Source organism: Typopeltis vanoorti, chromosome 2 (assembly GCF_054136105.1).
Source record: "Typopeltis vanoorti isolate ZY-2024b chromosome 2, IOZ_Tvanoo_1.0, whole genome shotgun sequence".
Classification (NCBI taxonomy): Eukaryota; Metazoa; Arthropoda; class Arachnida; order Uropygi; family Thelyphonidae; genus Typopeltis; species Typopeltis vanoorti.
In genome coordinates, this window is record NC_143550.1 from 126,258,793 (window position 1) to 126,280,952 (window position 22,160).

General features: G+C 35.5%; 1 protein-coding gene across 6 annotated transcripts in view; it reads right to left on the minus strand.

Annotated features, from left to right (window-relative positions):
• LOC150109418 (basement membrane-specific heparan sulfate proteoglycan core protein-like) overlaps positions 1 to 22,160 on the minus strand; it is a 1,783,738-nt gene that overhangs the window by 573,750 nt on the left and 1,187,828 nt on the right. For all 6 annotated transcript variants that reach the window (XM_090413063.1, XM_090413041.1, XM_090413033.1 and 3 more), the window contains one exon: positions 19,488 to 19,574. In XM_090413063.1, coding sequence (XP_090269189.1) covers positions 19,488 to 19,574 — 87 coding nt within the window. The remainder of the gene's footprint in view (positions 1 to 19,487; positions 19,575 to 22,160) is intronic.

The window sequence follows — 22,160 nt, forward strand, 5'->3', positions numbered from 1 at the left end:
TGCCTCTTGACCAATTTCTGTAACTCACAAATCTTCAACCTGTCCTTGTAAGGTTCATTTCACATTATAGACCTGATACGATCTTGGTAATTTGCCTCTGGATCTCCCCACCCCCACAAGAAATCCGGGTGACAAGAAGTGCACAATAACCTGCTTGTTCATCAGGGTATTCTTCAGTAACCAAATAATCTGATGCGATGCTTTATTAACTTTTTCGATATGCCATCTAAACTTTAACTCCCTATCCAACTAACACCCCAAATACCTGGCTTCATCAATTTACTGGAGTGCAGTACCATCAATGTGGTATACAGCTGGCAATCTTTTAACCCAAAAATGCATAACCGTACACTTTGCCACATTAAACTGACATCCATTCTCCTTCGCCCAGACTGTCAGTCTATCCAAATCATCCTGCAAAATTTTAATATCATCTTTATTAACAATTGCTCTACCCAATTCTGCATCATCGGCAAACAAATGAATACTTCCTCTCAGATCCTTTCCTGTATCATTAATGTACAAATTAAATACCAGCAGCCCAAGAACAGAGCCCTGTGGCACACCACTATTCACAGGCCTTCTGCTGGACTACTCCTGAATAAACTACTCTCCAATAGCTCTGCAATCAACCACTATCTTATCCAGTTCATCAACTTAACATCCATCTTAATGTCTTACAATTTATTAATTAGAACTGTATTATAAAACATGAGCATGTTACTGAAGCAAGACCTATCCTTCACAAAACCATGTTGTCCCCCCCCCCCATAATAGTATCCCTTTTGTCTATCCATTCCTGTATTTTGCTCTTGACCAGATTCTCCAGAACCTTGACTACGACTGCTGATCAGCTGGTAAAATTTGCTACATCAGCCTCCATGGAGCCTTGTTTATGCAATGGAACTATTTTCTCCTCTCTCACCCCCCTTGGGACTAACCCAAAGCCAAGACTCAGATTAAACAAGTGGTTACTAGTTGTTTAATAGAGACATGCATGTTAAACATAATATTTTTTTTCCATAACAGTTTCGCACACATAAGAGAAAACTAAATATAATTTATCATTCCTATATATTTTGTTCGATGTGTCATGAGTTCTTTCTGGGAGACAGAAAAACTGATAACATTTAAATTCTGAATACAAGAATGAGTTATATAGCAAGTATACAACATGTGTCTTGGTTGCAGCTATCTCTGAAATCTAATAAACAGTATTAGTTTCAGAGACATGGGAATAGACGCATATAATTAATTAAAAAAAAAATAGTTAAAATATAAACAATTAACAGCAATCACTTCCCAAAACATTCTGTCTGATTAAGATTAGGATGGTGGCATAGGTACTTCAAAGGATTCAAAAAATAGACAATCATATTTGACATCCTCCATAGCACAATTGGAAGAACGACGGTACATTGCGCCCTTCGATTGGAATAGGCCTAAGTTCGATTCTCGTTGCGACGGGAGGATTCTTTATTTGGTCGATTTCAATCGATGGTGAGTTAGCCAATCTCATACGGAGGTAGCAGGGTTTTTTCTCCCGGAAACTCGGGTTTTTCATCCTGCATACACATACAAATCGGCCCTTCAGAACACACGCAATTTACAGACAAAAATTACTAGTTGTGGTGGTGTTGGAGGTGGGCGGTAGATGGCGTTGATTAGTAGTAGAGGTAAGGTGTAGAGACAGTTGAAGATGTCCTCCTGCGATGAGTCTTTAGACTCCTTGGAGGTATCAGGAATAATAATAATAATATTTGAACCTACTAGTGCAGCATCTTGGTGAGGTTCCAGCAAACTTTGCGTCTAGTGTCAATAGCATGAGAAGCAAGTCCTGAACTTTCAGAATACAAAAATCTTATATAATCTTGATGTTTGTTGATTCTAATAGTAGCAGAATGGCCAGTCTATCCAAAGTAGCAAAGATGACAAGAACAGGGTATTTGATAAACACCAGGCAAGGATAAAGGTAATAATGTATCTTTAATAGCTGGTAAGAAAGAAAACTTTTGGGCTGGTTTGAAGGTGTAAAAATGATATCAGTGAAGGATGCTTGCCATTTGTTTGGATGTTCCTAAAAGGTAGGATATGCTGATTGTTTTAACATCAGATTGCAATCGGAAAGAGGGATGACAATTATTAAATATTTTCTGTATCAAGTCTAAAGTAATGTGGGGGAATTATTTGAAAAAATCCAGGTTTTTTCAAATAATTCTCCCACATTACTTTACCCCCTCTTCCCCCCAAAAAAACCTCTTCCTTTTAACAGCATATGAAGGCACATCGTCGGAATAAGGAGACAGAAAACAATATCCAAAAAGCATCCAAAATTTCTCCTATATTAGTTTTATAACACCTCAGTAATGCCCTAGAATTTTGGGTAAAGAGCTAATGACAATGTAAAAGAAGGGACACTCCTAAATGAAAGTAGGCTATATTAGCCATTAAAATAATAGTTTTTTTTGTTTTTTTTAATTTAATCTTCCAATAGAAGACATTCAGAAGAACAAATCGTGCATGCTTGTGCACAAGGTTTTTGATAACACCTATTCAATGTAAAAGAAGGGACACTCCTAAATGAAAGTAGGCTATATTAGCCATTAAAATAATAGTTTTTTTTTGTTTTTTTTTTAATTTAATGCTTCCAATAGAAGACACTCAGAAGAATAAATTGTGCATGCTTGTGCACAAGGTTTTTGATAACACCTATTTTTTGTGAAGGATGATGTGAATATGCATGGAGATATCTACCTATAAAGGATGGTTTCCTGTAAGCAGAAAATTTAACATTACCAGCAGAGTTACAATGTATTAAAGTATCCAAAAATGGAAGATTGTTGTTAGATTCACATTCAATAGCGAACTTCATGCAAGTATATAAGGAGTTAATTTTTATCCAGAAACTGAAATAGTTCTGTTTCTGAGTGAGACAAGATTGCAAATCTCTCATTCACAAAACATAGCCATATGCAAGGTCGAGAAGAAATGGTGATGAAAATCCGATCTTCTAAATTCCCCATAAAATAATCAGCCAAAGCAGATGACATAGGACTACCCAACACAATACCTTCAATCTGCTGAAATAATTTATTACATCAAGTAAAATAGTTGGCATTGATAATAAATAGGAATAAAGTGACAATGTCAACAGGGAAATCTACTTGAAAAAACTGTAGAATGAAGTGGTATATTTGTAAACAGTGAAATTATATCAAAGGAAACACCATCATTTTAGACTCTTGAAGATGAAGATCTTTAATTTTTTTCTTTAAAGTGAAAATTATTTTTATATAAAAGATAGTTTTTCCAGTAAAATTTCATAAAAGTCTTAAAAGATCAAGGACAGCAAAAAAAAAAAAAAAAAAAAGATTATGAAAGGATGACACTGAATGGAGAAAATGGTATTATTATTATTATTACGGGTATCTCCATGGAGTCAGTAGACTCATCGCGGGAGACCCAAACTGGCAAAACAATATCCGTCATATCTCTTGTTGAATTCATTTACAGACGAAGAGCTCATAACTAAGTCGAGCAATGAATTCCACTCATTCACCACCTTCCAGGCAAAAAACCTCATTCTGACACCTTTGTTAACCATACTCTTCTTTAATTTCCAGAGATGACCTCTTGTTCTGCCATCACTATCAACACAGCTGAAACATTTCCCCTGCATCAATCCTATAAAAACCTTTCAGTAATTTAAATGTTTCTATCATATCCTCTCTTCTTTGAATAAGAAGAACTACTGTAGAGGATGTAGTTCAGATATTTAATGAGCAATTCATAAAGGTCTTTCATCATTCTTGTGAATGTGACATCATGGAGAATTTGACTGTAAGTGAGCAAGAGGCATATTGGGAACTGAGGAAACTTTATGTTAATAAGGCTGTGGGACTTGATAATATATCACCACATAATGTGCCACATAAGGAATAATGTGCCAGGGAGTTAGCATCTACTTTGACATATTTGTTTAATATGAGTCTTGAACTAAGTCAAGCTCCAAAGGAATCAAAAGAAGGCAAGATTGTGCCATTTCATAAGAGAGCGAACAGAACTTTAAAAATCAAATTATAGGTCTATATGTGTCTGTTGTTGTAGTTAAAGTGTTAGAGAGGCTGATGGGAACCAGAATCCCATCGACAACAATGGTATTATCTTTCATGGACAGCATGGATTTGCTAAAGGAAGGTCATGTTTTAATCCACTTATATATTACAATAAGGTGATTGCTTCATTGGACAAAGGCGATGGATACACAGTAGTATATTTAGATTTTGCAAAGGCTTTTGATATATTACTGTGTGATAAGTTGATAGTCAAACTACAAGGGTGGTCTGAAAAGTTCTTGGCCTCGACCATAGGTGGCAACACTATTGGCAAGATTTTTTTATTCTAAGTTGGTACATCTGTCAAAAAAGCGCCTCCGTAGCGCAATTGGAAGAACGACGGTACATTGCGCCCTTCGATTGGAATAGGCCTAAGTTCGATTCTCGTCGCGACGGGAGGAATCTTTATCTGGTCGATTTCAATCGATGGTGAGTTAGCCGATCTCATACGGAGGTAGCAGGGTTTTTTCTCCCGGAAACTCGGGTTTTTCATCCCGCATACATACAAATCGGCCCTTCAGAACACACGCAATTTACAGACAAAAATTACTAGTTGTGGTAGTGTTGGAGGTGGGCGGTAGATGGCGTTGATTCGTAGTAGAGGTAAGATGTAGAGACAGTTGAAGATGTCCTCCCGCGATGAGTCTTCGGACTCCTTGGAGGTATCAGGAATAATAATAATAATAATAATAATAATAAGCATCCATGTGAAATTGCAAGTCATTCTATCAAGTAGTTTGTTTTATACAGTTGTCTGTATCCCTTGAAATAGATAAAATTGAGTGTCGTGCAGTTATATAAAATTCTTTCTAAAAGAAGATTTAACAGCAAAAGAAATTCATTCAAAGTTCATAAAAGTTTACGAACACTCTTTTCTTTCGTTTCTGACAATTAAGAAATGGTCTGCCAAGTTTAAAGATGGCTGTACCAGCCTTGAAGATGATCCACGTGAAGGACCTCCAAAAAGTGTAATAACACAAGAAATCATTGATCAAGTGCACGATATAGTATTGGATGACCGGTGGGTCAAAGTGCATGAAATTGATGAGACTATAGGCATTTCAAAAGAACGTGTAGGATATATTTTGCATGAAGAATTGCAAATGAAAAAGCTTTGCACAAGATGGGTGACACGCTTGCTCACAGTAAATCAAAAAATGCACTTGCATGAAAATCACTGAACAGTGCTTGGAGCATTTTAACAAGAATAAAACTGATTTTGTGCATCGATTTATTACTATGGATGATACTTAGATTCACCGTTACACACCAGAATCCAAACAGCAGTCTAAACAGTGGACAGAAGCCAGTTGTTCAGTGTCTAAGATGACAAAGTCAGTTCCATCAGCAGATAAGGTCATGGCATCTGTGTTTTGGGATGCTTATGACATTTTGTTTATTGTATATCTTGAAAAGAGTAAAACAATAACCGGGGAATATTATTCCGATCTTTTAACCAACTAGAGGAAAAAATTTGTGAGAAAAGATCCGGTTTGCAGAAGAAAAAAAAATCATCTTTCATCAGGATAATGCACCTGCTCACAAAGGTGTTTTGGCAATGGGAAAATTAAGGGATCTGCACTATGAACTGTTGGAGCATCCACCCTATTCTCCAGATTTAGCTCCCTCTGACTTCTATCTCTTCCCAAAACTAAAAATCTTCCTCGCTGGTCAGCATTTTTCTTCGAATCAAGAGGTGATTGCAGCTGTAGAGGAGTATTTTTCAGATCTTACTGAGAACCACTACAGGAATGGGATAATGGTGCTGGGGCATTGCTGGAATAAATGTATTAGTTGTAAGGGAGATTATGTTGAAAAATAAAAATAATTTTGAAATTATAAATTTGCTTTTTCATTGTTAGGCCGAGAACTTTTCAGACCACCCTCATAGAGCAGATGGGATTTGATATTAGACTAGTGCATGGGATTGGAGATTGACTATCTGATAGTTATCAGCAAGTTGTGTATGGGAGAGCAACATCCCAGAAGAGGGAAGTCACTAGTGGTGTGCTTCAGTTGGTTTGTTTTATGGCCATTGCTGTTTAACCTGTATGTTAATGACATCAGAGAAGTTTTGGATGGGGGATAATTAGTTGTTTGCAGATGATGCAAAGTTGGGACAAACACTATGGGGAGTAGAGTAGATGTTCTGGCCTTACAAGAAGACAAATAGATTAAACGAATAGACACAGGAGTGGTGATACTAGTTAAATGTTGTGAAATATGAGGTTTTAAATTTGGAAAACAAAGATGGGATGTAGAATTTACTCTTGGTGGAAATATATTATTGGAAGTGGAGTAAATAAGAGATCTTGGGATAATGGTAGATAAAGATCTAAAATTTAGAGGACATATTGCCAAAATTGTGAGGACAACATAAATTCTAGCAATGATACACAGGACACTGACTTGCAGAAGTAAGGAGATTCTGGTTCTATTGTATAAGGCTTTGATTAGGCTGTATGTGCACAGATTTGGTCACGTGGTTTTCAAAAGGATGAAGAGATGTTGGAGAGGATCCAGAGGTGAATGAACAAAATAGTTTCTGATCTATGGAATGTTAAATATGAAGAAAGATTGAGACAATGCTATTTGTAGGGTCTAGTGAATAGGAGAGATATGATAGAGATATACAACTTTCATGGATGACAAGAGGTCATCCATGGAAGTTGTATAAGGAGGGTATGAGAAGCAGCATTTTTGCATGGAGAATTGTGAATGATTAGAACACATTGCCTGAGAGCATCATATCTGCAGAGAATTTGAATGCATTTAAGGCACGGTATTATTGAGCTGTGTGTGTATATGACAAAAGGGACCTCCTAGATGAGCCTGTGATTCCATGGGGTTTTTGGGTAATAATAATTATAAAGTTTCCCACATCCAAACTCTTTTGAGTAAAATAGTCCCATCTCTGCACATGCAAGTAAAAACTTCATATCCATTCATAAACCACATTAACAGTCTCCGATAAAAAAAATAAATAAAAATAAAATAATCACTTCTATACTAGTGGTATAGATTCTGCCATTCGATACAACTGACTTTAATTTTGAGAGACTCTCTCAACTGGGTGACCAGTGTAAAATATCAGTAACTGGATGTTGCCATGCAACATTAGTGTTGGAACATTGAGTTCGGTTAATTCTATCAAGCAGTATTATTTAACATTATTTCTTATTAGTGATCTGGAACAAAAGGGGAAGGGGAAAACCTTTGGTAGATTGGTGTGAAATACAAATATTGAGAGAAATGAAGCTGAAGAATCTGCAGCATGATTTCCCTTAATCTAAACAAGGCTTTGAATCCAACAGAAGTCTGTTTGCCTTTACGTTTAATGGCATGAGAACATCTATCTATAGTTTGCTGGACAACAATAGTAATAAATAAATGGCATATATAGGTCTAAGAATTATATACTCTTTCTTTCTTAATCCTCCCCTCTTCTACCTATTACAGTGTCAAGGTATGTATTGTTGTAACTGCAACCATACTTGAGAATAAGGTGGTTAAGCCTTATGCCTCCCAGTATGTCCTCTGTTTGCCCCCTTGAACACACATCGATATGCGTGTTCAAGGGGGCCGGTTTGCCTGTTCTAGGGAAAGAAAAACTCGAGTTTCTGGGTGAAAAACCCCCTACCTCCATATGAGACTGGCTAGCTCGCCTTTAGTCAAAAGAGACCAGATAAAGGTTATTTATGTCATGGACGGGAATCGAACCCAGGTCTTTCCGACCAAAGGCCTTCATCTATACTTCGTCTACGGAGGCTCATCTAAGAACTATATATAAAAATCAAAATAATCATCATAAATGAAACATTTCTTAAAATAAACCAAGTAATAAATAAGTAACATGGCATAAAACCAGTGCAGAAAAATTAAATGCAAAAGATGAGTATGAAACAGATGGAAAAAGTATAAAAAGTATTAAAATTCATAAAATATACATACATGCCATACTTTTAAAAACTTTTTTCTCAATAAGTTATACTATAAGATGGTAAAGATTTATACTCTGTAAGAATTTAAAAACCAGAGGGCTCAGGTAGATTATGAAAGTGTCTAAAATAATGACTGTACTCATTAGCAAAATGAAGGCAGTAGATTAAAATATGAGTTTGGAATGGTTTGGCATCACAAAACTCACACATAGGCATTTCATCACCCCTCAATATGAAGGCGTACGTAAGATGAATATGATCTATTCGGAGCCAAAAAAAAAAAAAAAATTCTGCTGTTCGAACCATGCCAAGTATAATCTGGCGGTAATCAGCGTATATTAAAGGCAAATGGTGGATGTTTGAGAAATGAGCTGACTTAGCTAGAGTATCTGCAGCCTCATTTCAAGTAATTTCAACATGGCTCAGAATGGTGTTGGATTCGAGAGAGAGAGCGCACTGGATGTTTCTGTAGTCTAGACTTCTTATTGCCTGAAGAAAACAGAGTTTGAATATATTATAAAATATAGCGATGCAATCTTATGTATTTTACATGCAAGTACCTATTGCATAAAGCTCAGCTGTGTATTTGTTACACACAGTAAGATTTCTGTAGAAATAACACTGTCAGGAAAGATAAAGATCCCATTAGGCTCTGAAATTTCGAGCTGTTTGTGTAAACAGGCACAAAATCAGAGTACTCAGTTCACAAGCTTCAAGGGGCTGCAAGTAGATAACAGAAGGGATGCAGAATTTTAGTAACCTGCTGAAATAAAAGCTACAGGCTCATGTATGATTGTCATTGAAATGAGAATGGCATATCAGCTATGTTGTCTACTGCAGGGTTTCCCAAAGTGGGCTCCACAACTGAAATTCTAGGACTCTGCGAAACATTTTGGATAGACTTGTATGAGAAATACTCAGAAACTGCTGTTCAAGCTTCGAAGTTTTTGATATGTTTTTCAACAACTTATCTCTGTGAAAAGACGTTCTCACTATATGCAGCTACTAAAATTAAATATAAAAACAGGCTAAATGCAGAAAATGATATGGTGCTACAAGCGACCATCATACCAGACTTTGAAAAACTCTGTAGTTCAAAACAACAACTGCACTGCAGTCATTAAAATTAACTTAAATTTTTTTTTAAATTTATGAAGCACTAAATTGTAAAATGGTAAGTGATTATTGATTTCTTCTGTTTTTTTTCATGTTTATTTTAAAGATTGAGTTGTGATGGCTCTGCAAAAAAAAAAAAAAATTGCTTGCTTTATGGCTCCATTTTAGCAAGAAGTTTGGGAAACCATAGTCTACTGCAATCTCTAATTTATAGGAGGCTTTTATCTGCAAAGCAAGGAATTTTATGGCAGTCTGCTGAGAGTTGTAAAATTCCTCCCACTGTGGACAAAAAAGAAGATGGCCACATGGAATGGTCTAACATTTTATTTTTATTTTATTTTTGGTATAGCTATTGGTGTTGAAGCAACAAAAGTGGTTAATTTGCCTTGGCATACAGACCAAGAATAAGTGACATGTGAAATGCTCCAATTGCATTTTTTTGACTGGGACCAATAATCAAGTTTTGATCTTAAGAACATCTTGTACAAACGAAGGAAAGAACATCTGTTAGCAACCCAACATGTGGAAGAACGGGTGCATAGAATGTTTATTGCTTTACACCACTTGTCTCATAACTAACATAATGTCATGGAAGAAAGTTTGTTTCCTCCATCAGATATGTTAAACTTGGCTTTTGGTGAAACTGGGCGTGATGTTCATCCTAGTCAGATTTCTGGGTGAGGAAGAAGCCACATCTAAGGATGTGGCACACAAACTGTCTTCTGCTGTGAAAATCTTAACCCATGTGCAAGCATCCATTTTTGAGAGCTATTCAATTGCTTGCATCTGCTATCTTACTATAACCCTCATGTTATGTTGACAGAAGATGGTGAAGCCATCCACATAGAGGGCATTACTTACTGTTGGAGGAAGTTGTTCTGTTATCGAATTAACCTTGCTTGAAAAAGCATGACATGTATAACCAAGCCTTGTGGGACTCCCTCCTTATGGTTATATGGTTGAGAGAGAGAGAGCATTTTCTATACAGACTTTCAAGATTCAGTTAGATAACAATTTTTTGATGAAAAGAGGGAGATTCCCTCTAAGACCAAAATTATATAAGTCTTTTATCTCCAAAAGATGATACCAGATATTCCTGTTTTTAAAAGACATCTCTAATGGATGTCTCCAACAGATTAGATGATCAGTAGGAGAATGATATTTTCGGAAGCCAGATTGTGTTCTGGAAAAAAAGTGGATTCTCTCCAGAAATAATAAAATACAAGAGTTAACCATTTTTTTCCAGAATCTTGCACAATTTTTTCCAGAATATTGTAACACACACACACACAACACAATACTGCATGAAATAGTGGGTGAGTGAAGCGATATCTAGGTGGTGTACCTCTATGGGAATTTGTAGATAGCCTAAGATGTAAAGTGGGCCCTTTGACTATTTTTTCCCAAATTTTGGGAAGTTTTATGCATCCATATTTACTTAAATTTGGCTAATTTCTGAGTGCCACTGCATATTCTAAACACAGTCTTCCCTTTTTAAAATTTACTATGGTGAAGCATGGTGGTCTTCTTCCAGGAGATCCTATGGGTGATATCCTATACATGGTCTGCAAGGCCAGATTGACCATAATTATGATTGCAAATGCATGATTTGTGTTCTAAATGGATGGTCGCTGATCTACCTGTCAGTCCAAAGCAGGCCAACTTGCAGGAACAGGGTACTATTTTATACTCCAGGCACTGAGAGGAGGGAGATGATCTTTGGTAGAACAGATAAGAGTAGCAAGTTTCCAGTAGGGCTTAAAAGCTGTGTGTGTCTAGTGGTTGTACTTTTTTAAAGACTTGGCTATTTTTTCTGATGTGCCATGGATGTAAGGGATGGTGATAGCATTTCTAAAATCCTTCTGAAGTGATGGCTGAGGAATGGGAAAGGAACTGATTATTATTATTATTTTTTTTTAAATTCTGTAATTACTGTAGCCATTGGAAAGGACGGTGTTATGTATGTGATTGAGTTCAGTTGAAAGAGAGGTTCCACTAGAACAAAGATTATAGGCTTTATTGGTTAGTTTTAATATTATCATATTATTGAGAGGGTGGTGGTGGTGGAAAAGTTTGTGAATCAGTGAAGGAAAGGTTACCATTAGGAAGGCATATTAGGTGTCTAGGAAGGTTAAACCACTGTTATTTTCCTTTTCCATCATAAACTGGATGCTTAGATGTAGACTATGGAGTGACTGAGGAAAGAGTCTAAAGTATCTGGGCCATAAGGCCAAATAGAGAACACACATCTACATATCTTAGCCAAACAGAAGGTTTGAGAGGGGCTAAGTCTATGGCTTGTTTTTTAAAAAAATTCCATGTAAAAACTGGCAAGAGCAGATGAGAGGAGAAAACCCATAGCAGTTTCCACTGTTTGTAAATTTTGTTCTTCCAAAAAAAATAACCTGAATTACTGGCAAAGAAAAGAGATCTAAGATATCAGAAGGAATTTTTTTTTTTTTTTTTTAGGAGTGTAAAGGTGTCATTTAAGGGAATATTGGTAAAAGTGAGGTGATGTCAAAGCTTACCAATATATCTGTATCATTTAAAGTTAAATTTCCAATCAAGGTTTTAAAAATGGGTAAAGTTTTTTATATAGGATGTGGTAAGTCTAGTGAGAGAGGTAAAAGAGTTAGCCAGCTGCTTTGATAATTTGCAAAATAGAGCATCAGTGGTATAGGTCTTTTTTTTTTTTGGGGGGGGGGTAAACCATATATCTGGGGGGGGGGGCAGGGAAGGGGAAAAGAACTGAAGGGTTTGAGTATTTTTATCCAGCAACCAGGAAGATACTTTTTTTGAGTAAGTTTTTCAACTTGCGATTTTGTGGCGTCATGATCTCAGAGAAAAATACCCATTTTTCGATTACATCCTGTGGCATTAAGGATAACTATGGTATTATCCTTATCCACTCTGGTGATGACAATACTTTTATTTTTCCGTACCTTTCTGAGAGCAGCACGTTAACCAAAAGATAAATTACTTTTAGGAGGTGATAACTGGGAAAGGATATTGACAACGTCAAGTCTGATGTTGTTGGCTATCTCCAGAGCTAAGTGACAGATTCCGTGTTCTATGTTGTACATGATTATGTCTAGCAATGGCACTTCTTTTGACGTGATGGCAAAATTGTGGCAGAGGCTTAGGAAGTTGATAACATCTTTGTTGAGACTTTTCGAAGATAGATTCACTATTGTATGTAGCAGTTGAATTTGCAGTTGTGATTTAGATTTACACAGAATGTTATACTTTTGATTTGTGATTATTTTTTATTTTTAGGAATTCTTTTTGTGCAAAAGCTTCTGAGATATCTGAGAGAATGGACTAAAGTTCAGAGTTGAGGATAGCAGAGAGTTCAGATTTTAACGAATCATGGTGGTTTTTGTCATGGAGAGGCTGGACAGTAGTTATTTGACAATTTTAGATATTTCTCTGTCTTAGGAAAAACAATAATTGCCTTCTGCCAGGTATTCAGAAATATGCTCTTACAGAAAATTTTGTTATAACAGTGCAATAGTTAATCAACAGACAATGGCAAGAGATGTTTTACTACCTTGTATTGGATATTATTGGACTTCCAATAATATCCAATACAAGCTGCCAGTTTGAAGAAAACTGAATTTGGTGTTTTTTTGTTTTGCTTTTTTTGGGCAAGGAACTCGAGGGGGGAGAGATAGGAAAATGATGTTTTGCAAAAATCTCCAGAGTGGGTCAGCAATCATTGCTGGATCAGTATCTATGTAACAAATGAGAGCTGATGGGTGGTATATCTGCTCTTTATTTTCCAGATTTTATTCTAAACTTCTTTTAGGCTTCAGGCACATTTCCTACAGGCAGAAGCATACTGGTTTATACTTCTGCAAGAGGGAGCCTTGATGCCATCAATGTTTTGAAGGAATCTACAATTCCATTGTAGAAATGTGTTCATTATTATTATATTAGTGGTGGTCAGCAGTAGATGCTGTTGGTGTAGATGATGAAAGTAGTTGTAGTTGGTGGATTGAGTGGTAGAAGCAGAGAATTGTGTAGGTGCCCTCCCTCGATGAGTCTTTGGACTCCCAGGAGGTGCCATGTAATAATAATAATTATTAATTTATTTTTATTTTATTATTTTTTTGTGCTATCACCTGGCTTCCTGTGTTGAGTAATTCTGTTCTTATTAGCCTTGGATTTTTTCTTTTTTGAAAATTGAGGATGGCCCGTACCCATCATTTCTTCTTCATCGGGAAAAATATCTTATCTAAGAGATTGTCATACTGTACTCCTAGGACACTAGGTGCATGAATCATTATTATGTTACACCTCCAGAGTCCAAAGACTCATCGAGGGAGGGCACCTACTCTACAACACTCCACCAATGCCATCTACTGCCCACTATCACCACTAATATTTTCAGAGAAAATCACAAACATCCATGCCCACAGCCTTTTGGCTGGAGAGCAGATATGCTAACTACTCAGCCAAGGGTGGGATGGAGGTATACATTCCATCTGAAGGTGGTCCGTCTATTAGAGGTTATCGAGGCACGTCTTTGACTATCTCCGCAGTGCATGTTCCAATATCTTTTTATTATTATTATTAGTGAATGTTTGTACAGCAGGACCATCTTGAAAAATGAAAAGCAAGTCATATCAACCAGGAATGTTATAATTTTGAGAAGGCAAGATTGATATATAGGTTTCAATCCCTTCAGACACTTTTTTTTTCCCTATAGCTACCTTCTTAGCATGAAGGGGTTGACCAGATGTTGCTGCCACTTTTGTGGTATGTTGGCTCTTTGCCTCCTGATAAGTAATTCAATACTATTTCTATTTTTTGGATCTCCTGCTTTTACTTCCATCTTTGCCATGCTCAGCAGTATGTTGGGTGGTCTCCCTCACAGTTAGAGCATTTTATTGTTTTGCATTATGTCTTCATTCTCAAGATCTTTTCTACCATATTGAGCACAGCTACACCATGCATATTGAGAATGATCATATTTCTGGAATTTAAACCACATTAAGGAGTTTGGGATATAATTGAGTTGGGATAAGTTGAGTTGGTTTGTTGAAGGTAAGGATGATGTTTCTGGTGTGAACTAGATGCCCATCTCTTCATATCAAGATTCTTCTTATGGCTATCACAATCACTCCTTGGTCCTTGAATTCAGAGCATATCTCTTCATTGGGAGAATCAATATGGTCCCAATCTGAGATTATGTCTCTAGAAAATTTTAAGGTTTTGTGGAGAGGGGGACTATAACTGGTATTCCCCTGATAGATTTTGCATGAAGCAATTTTTTTTTTTTTTTATTGTGCTATTGTAGTTGCTTCAATGCTGAATGCAGCTACTTAACTAATTTTGGAGATCCTGCTAATAGTTGCAAATATTTCTAGATGAAGAATATGACATTTTTCCATTTGGACATCCACCTGTTGTTGAGTGTAACACTCAGAACGGTTTCTATTGTTGCAGAATTTATTGCAGTTTCTAATGTTTTTTTCCTCACTTTCTCTATTCATGGTATGGTTTTTGAACATGGTTGAGGCTTCTTGAGTGTCCCTGATAAACAAGAGGATGAAGTGTTCATACTCAGGAGAAGTTGGTTTCAGCATCAGAGCTCCCCACCCACCATAGAACCACAAATGGATATCCCCCCCCCTCCTATCTGGCAAGCAATGACCATGAAGAATGCTTGAATCAGAGTGTGGATCATGGTATCATAAGTGAAACGAATGTCAAGAAAGCATATGAAGCTGATGCCAAAGAATAAGAGCGTGGCTGACGATAAAAAGATAAGACAGCTAGCTGGGCTGATGGTGAAAAAAAGCTTATACAACAGATAGTAGGAGAGCAAAAAAGTAAATGATAGTGAATGATTTTAAATTATAAATGAAATGTTAGCAGAAATATATGAATAGAATGGAGTGTAGCTTTGAAAGTGTGGGATGAGATTGAAGGACAAACAAAACTGTATAAGAGTGATGGACTGCATTTGAATAATCTTGGTGTGAGACATCTGAAGAGGTTGATGCTAGAGGAGAGAATAATGTGTACAAAAACTGGATCTGAGCAAGTAAGGAGCAATGTGTAAGACGACCAGAAGAATAAGGAAGGAAGGATCAAAGTGATGCTTATGAATGGAGAAGTGCATAGCATGAGTGTAGAGAATGAGAGAACATCTGTACAAGAAAGACAGAGAGAGACAATAATTGCCTTCTGCCAGGTATTCAGAAATATGCTCTCACAGAAAATTTTGTTTAGGAGGTCCCTTTGTCATAAAGACTGAGTGAGAAAGGATGATGCCCAAAGTGGAAGTCAATGAATGACTTCTTCCGTTCATTGACATAGAGTGAACAGTTATGTTTGAAGAGGGTTCTGGGATGGGTTTGAGAGAAAGAGAGAGAGGAATAGCTTGAGAAAGGCATGGAGTGGTATCTGAGAAACATGTTACAAATCCAGAAAGGAACCTATGTTTGTATATGAATGCTAGAAGTATAATAAAGAAGGGGAATGAAATTGTTGGAATAAGTGAGACATGGTTGAATGAGGACGACAGCCTAATAGCATAGAGATAAAAGGGTTATGATGTTTTCATGAAGACAGAAAAAGAGAGGTGGAGTGCTGCTGATGTTAAAAAAGTAGTTCATCATAGTTCATCCCAACTTTTGCATGATCTGCAAACAATTGAATATCCCTATACAAATCATTAACATACAGGTTAAACAGTAATGGCATAAAACAGACCCAGAGGCACCACTAGTGATTTTTCTCTTGTAGGATATTGCATCCCTATGCACAACTTGCTGATACCTATCAGATAGCCAATCCCCAATCCAATAGATAAGTCTAATATCCAACCCTGTCTATCTCCTTGGTCCATTGAAGCTGTCACCTTATTGTAATAAGTAAGTAGATAATTAAAACACGATCTCCCTTTAGCAAATCCAGGCTGACCATCAAAGATATATCTCTGAATCCTGGTTCTCACCAACCTGTCCAACACTTTAACCACAAAAACTGACACCCAGATAGACCTATAACTTGATGTTCGAGTTCTCTCACCTTGTTCCACTCCTTTGGAACTTGACCCAACTCATTAAATATGTCAAGGCAGATGCCAACTCCCTGGCACATTTCTTCAAAATATGTAATGATTATATTATCAAGTCTCACAGCCTTATTAATATCAAGTTTGCTCAATTCCCCAATAACATACTTTGATGATTCTATAGATCTGGAAATGTGGAGGGCAGTGACCATAAAATGCATAAGGAAATTAGCCAAGCAAACAGGAAAAGGGTTATCATTACAGGTAATTTTAATTACAGAAATATAGATTGGGATGACAAGACAGCATCTGAAAATAGAGAAAATGAATTTCTCTAGTTTTTGATGAACAACTACCTCAGGCAGTATAAAATAGAAGGCACACAAAAGTGTTGGATTTGATTATCTCATCAGAGAATGTCATTAGAAATGAAGCGTCGGATCTTCTTCTGATTGGTGAGTGACCATGATGTGATTACCTGGGTACTTGACAGTCATGTGAGGAAGGGATATATGAGGAACTACAAGGCTGGCCATTATGAAATACTCAGGAGACACCTTGCAGCTTTAGCATGAAGTGCAAAGTTGGGCAGAAAGCATATTAATGCTGCTTGGGTGTTATAAGGTAAAATAAGACAGAAAATAAATGAAGAGATTAAGCATGCAAAACAGAGGAAGAAAACATTACAGAGGAAACATAAGATGAATGATTATATTCAGTTCCATGAGCAGAATGGAACAGAATTCCATGGAAAGAACATGCAAGAAGGGTGACATCTTTTATGAGACTAGCAAAAGCAGATTATGAGAGCAGCAGTTAGATAATGGGAAAAAAAACAAAAAAAAAAAAACAATAGGGAGTTTTTTTTTTTTTTTAATGTATCCAGCAGGAAAAAAGCATGAATATGGTAGGATGACACTGACTGCAGAAAATGGTTTAAGGATAAACAACTGTAGAGGATATAGTTGAGATATTAAATGAGTTGTTCATAATGGTGTTTCATTCTTGTGAATATGTCATTTTCTCATCTTCAAAACAAGAAGCATTTGATAAAGAATGAATGAAATGTTCAGTGAAATTTGTAACCTCTGTCATGGTATGGGTTTGTATGACTATAGAGAGTCCAAGTAGGCTGTGTATTATGTACAAAAGAGTCAATTCCAAAGTGTACCAAGAAAATCTTGAGCACTTTATGTTACTAACATCAGAAGATATATGTGATGGTGATTTCCTTTTTCAGAAAGATTCAGCTTTTTGTCACACTTCCAAGACCACTATTAAATGGCTCAAAGAAATACAAATCAATGTAATTCCTTGACCAGAAAACTCGCCTGATTTAAACTCAATTGAAAATTTGTGGGAAATTATGAAGGAATGTCTTCAAAAAATTGCCCAAGAGGCAAAAATGAACTTGTTTCTGGTCCCCAGATGATTATGGGCATGTTTTGATTAAAAAAAAAAAAAAAAAAAAGACTGTGAATGAACCACTAGCAAATAATGTGCCCAACCATTTATGAATGGTGATAACTAAGGGGGATGCAATAAAGTAATAATTATCATGTTGTTTCCCTTTGATTGTAATTTTTGTGCATTTACATTTTTCTGTATTTGTGCATTATTCTAATATTTTTAACCATGTCAAACATCATTCTAATTCTGTGAATGTTTTTAAATAACAGTTTTCTTATAATTTATGTTACATTTTTATGTGTTTGCATGGTTATATAATCTACAAAGTACATAGATTCAGATTATGCTAATTCATATTTAGTAATAATTATTTTCTATTTAATAAATTAGAATTGCCAATCATTCAACTTATTTTCTTTGATTATTTTAATTTTTTGATTTGGAGGTGTAATAAATACTATCACAGTAGAAGAAAATCCTAGCATTTTCTGACTTTTAGTAGCTTTGGGCAATATCAAAAATACACAGTAGCTCTGGTTTTTATGAAAACTCAAAGGCTAAGCAATACAGCTTTAAATTCATAGTAGATGATAGAAACACCTACATGCAATCAAAATGAATTATTTTTAACACTTAAAGCTATTTTTTAAATCATCATGCTGCTTACAATATGTTAGCAAGCTATGTAATTCAAATACAGTAAGTATGCAAGTCTTGATCCTTAACATAGAATTACATATGCTAGCAATAGGATATTTTTGTACCAAAAACAAAATGTAACAAAGCATTATTTTTCTTTTTATTAGGTGAATAAAAACTAATATGAATCCCTATAATGCAATTATTTTAGCACATTTAAGAGAAATATATAAATACACTATCAAGATATATATGAAACATTGAATCAAAATTCTGGGTTATTCAATATTTTCATCTCCAAATATTTTAATTATTATTAGGACTACTTGTAGTAGTATTAGAAATTAAAATAAATGAACTAAAAAAAAAAAAAAAACATAATATAACTTTTGTATTGACTTGTGGAGCCACAGCCCACTATGATTGGGAATTCTCTTATTATTGAGCAGAACATTAACTAAATACATTGCTCCCTCTTAGGTGAGACATTATATTCATCTGAAAAATTAGTGCCCATTTAGTTTATATAGGTATGTTAAAAATAAGAATTTTCTTTTTTCAACATAAATCTCACCCATGAATGACTGCAGCTTATAGTACATTAGTGGTGGTAGAGTAGGTCAGCTAACTGTATAGTGATCTTGAAACCTGTACTAGAGGCAAAATGTGGATTCCTCCCCCCCCCCCCCGCTTCCTAAGTCACTTGGAAGCTAAATTTCATCATCCTGAGACAACCAGCATGCTTATTCAAGACCTGAGCAAAAAAAAACCAACTATTTCTATTTCTTTTGCTATTGTTGATTAAGACTGAACAAAGAAAGAAAATCCAAGGTTTTTGTAACTTATATTCCAAGTAAACTTGAGCATGTTTTGTGATAAATGAAAAGCATGCAAAACCATCAGTTTACAGGAATTAAAAGGATCACTTTATTGCAGGGGTGAATCAAATAGTTACTCTACAGACATTAATTCTCAACCAAGTAGGAACAACTTATATTGCATAACAATACTTGAGAAATTTAATTCTATTTGTACATTTCACCTTAAGTTGCAAATGATTTTGCCTTTTTTGAAACTGACTATCCATAGTGATCATATTTGAATAAATATGCAAATTACAGAGTTTAAAAAATAGCAGAAATTTAACTAATGTGAAAAATTTACATAAAATTTGTGAGTTTTCTTAGTATAGAAATTCATGATATGAAATTGAAAGGAAACAAAAAAATAATTACTTACTTCTCACAGTTTCTTCCTGAATAACCAGGAGGACATGCATTGCATGTTGGCTGTCCGTCGGTATCCAAGAAACATGTTGGAGAGAACCTGTGCAAATATTTTTTTTTTACCAAGATGATTATATAACTAAAATGTAAAATTATTACAGACTTCTTATATAAAAAAATACCCTTTGAGTACTTTTAGAAAACAATCATCATATCTTCCTAGGTCATGCTCCCACCGATGAGATCTCAATAAAAGTCGAACTAATCTGGTTAGTGACCTACCCTTAATGCATAAAATTGCAAACACCCAAATGGAAGAGTGCTTGACATTATAGGATACCAACATGCAAAGTCATCATCCTGTATATACAAGTAGCCTAGTCATGAAGATACTCCATGTGCAAATTTGTTTACTTAGAGATGGATAAAGGATTAAACAAGAATGTGATTTTTTTTTGTCATGTATAACTTATTTAGAATAATGTGAGCTGAGTCAACTGTGATAGTCATTGCACCTGAAACTTTATATACATTGTGCTTTATTATTATCATCATATCTCAATGCAGTCAAAAGATTCATCATGAGAGGTTGACTTACCCACAAAAAAGATCAAACTAACATTCATTCAAATCAACTCCCAGTTTATGCATCCCGACATTATATTGATAAAATAACATCAATATAATATTGATGTTATTTTCTTTTTTCCAAAACTGGCTGTTTTTAGGAAAAAAAGAATAAAAGAACATCAATATTATATTGATTATAAAGGACCTCTGAATTCTGGTCTGGCACAGCACAGTACTGACTCTACTCTATAGTGTCTAGTGGGATAAAGCAGTTCTCCTCCATAGATGCATATTCAAATATGAACATTTATTCAAAGAAAGTTGTGAAACTATCTTACACCAACCGAATTTAAATAGAAATGACTGTATGTCTCTCTCAAAGATCTGGGAGACTTATCTTATGTAAAAAAACCATTTATCTTAATAGATTAAATTTTTATTATTTCCTAGCATGCGGTAACAATTGCATTTTAATAGGTGATCCACCAAATGTTTGCCTGTATTCCATTCCTATTACTGTTACAGACACTGAAGATGTACTATTAATTTTAGTACGAAATATCTGGCCTTTTACTAATTAAAGATTTCACTGCGGTTTTTACATGCACTTTATTATTTAAACTAAGTATATAATTTTTCACTATCTTTACAATGAAAATATGATCTACATCATGAATGGAGAATCTATAGAACAAGTAATACATTTCAGCTACTTAGGCATGATTTTTCATGAAGATAGTAAATTAAATATGGAAACAGACAACATAATCAACAAAATGGTATGGTAGGAAGTCAACTGAATAATAATAAATTTAGTTTAATCCTTTATCCATGTGTAAGCAAACAAAGTTTATGCCTGAAGTATCTTCAGGTCTGAGACAACTTGTGGCAAAGGTGGACCAAGTTCTTATCACTCCTTGTCTCAGTATCTCCCATAATGCAAAGCACATCTCCTTGCGGGCATGTATAATGCTATACATTAAGGGCAGGGCCACTACCCAGAGCAGTTTCGACCTTTATTGAGATCTCATCAGTGGGAGCCAGATCCAGAAGTGGTGATACTAAGGTCAAAGCAATGGAGAGGTCATATTTACTTATATGAGTTTCTAAAAGATTTACCACCTTATTATTAAATTACTCTGGATTTAGAGAAAGATGTTGGAAGTTTATTTTCCATTGCTTCGGCCTTAGTATCACCACTTCTGGGTCTGGCTCCCACCAACCAGACCTCAATAAAGGTCGAAACCAGTCTGGGTAGTGGCCCTTCCCTTAAGGCATAACATTATACATGTCTGCAAGGAGATGTTATTTGCATTATGGGAGATACTGAGACAAGGAGTGATGAGAGCTTGGTCCACCTTTACGAGTTGCCTCAGTCCTGATGATACTTCAGGCACAAACTTTGTTTGCTTACACTTGGATAAAGGATTAAACTAAATTTATTATAGTCTAACCAAGTGGAAAATAAACTTCCATCAACTGAATAAATTTATATGGAATAAGTTAGAAAATAGTCAAAACACTAAATTAGCTATATACAAGACCAAACCAATATTCAAACCAATTTTACCTTATAGATCTGAGAGTTGGGTTAGAAGTAAAACACTTGACCAAAAACTAGAGAGACTGCAGATATGAGACCCCCCCTTGAGAAGGATTAGGGATATGAACAGATGGCATCAATGGCAATATCATATTTAAAACGAGGAGATTAAGAAAGAACTTGAGATTTTTAGCATCAAGGAATGTGTTAGCAGAGCAAATCTCAGGTGGTATAGTCACTTAAACAGAATGGGAGAGGAAAGATTAGCAAAACAAGTGTTTTCTGCCATGTTGGCAGAAAAAATACCCAGAGGAAGACCAAGATATAGGTGAATTGATACAGTAAAAAGTGCCTTAGAAGACAGAAATATAAGATCTGATAATGTTGGAATCTTGACAGATAACAGATTGGTTTGGGGAAAAATTGTTAATAGGAAGTTAGTAATGATGCAAGTTCTTCATAAACAACAAATTACACGATAACCACAGTAATCAACTTTAATGAGATGAAAGTACAGATATTTCATACCAAAATTAACAGTACATCATCAATGCATAGAAACAAGCAAATCAA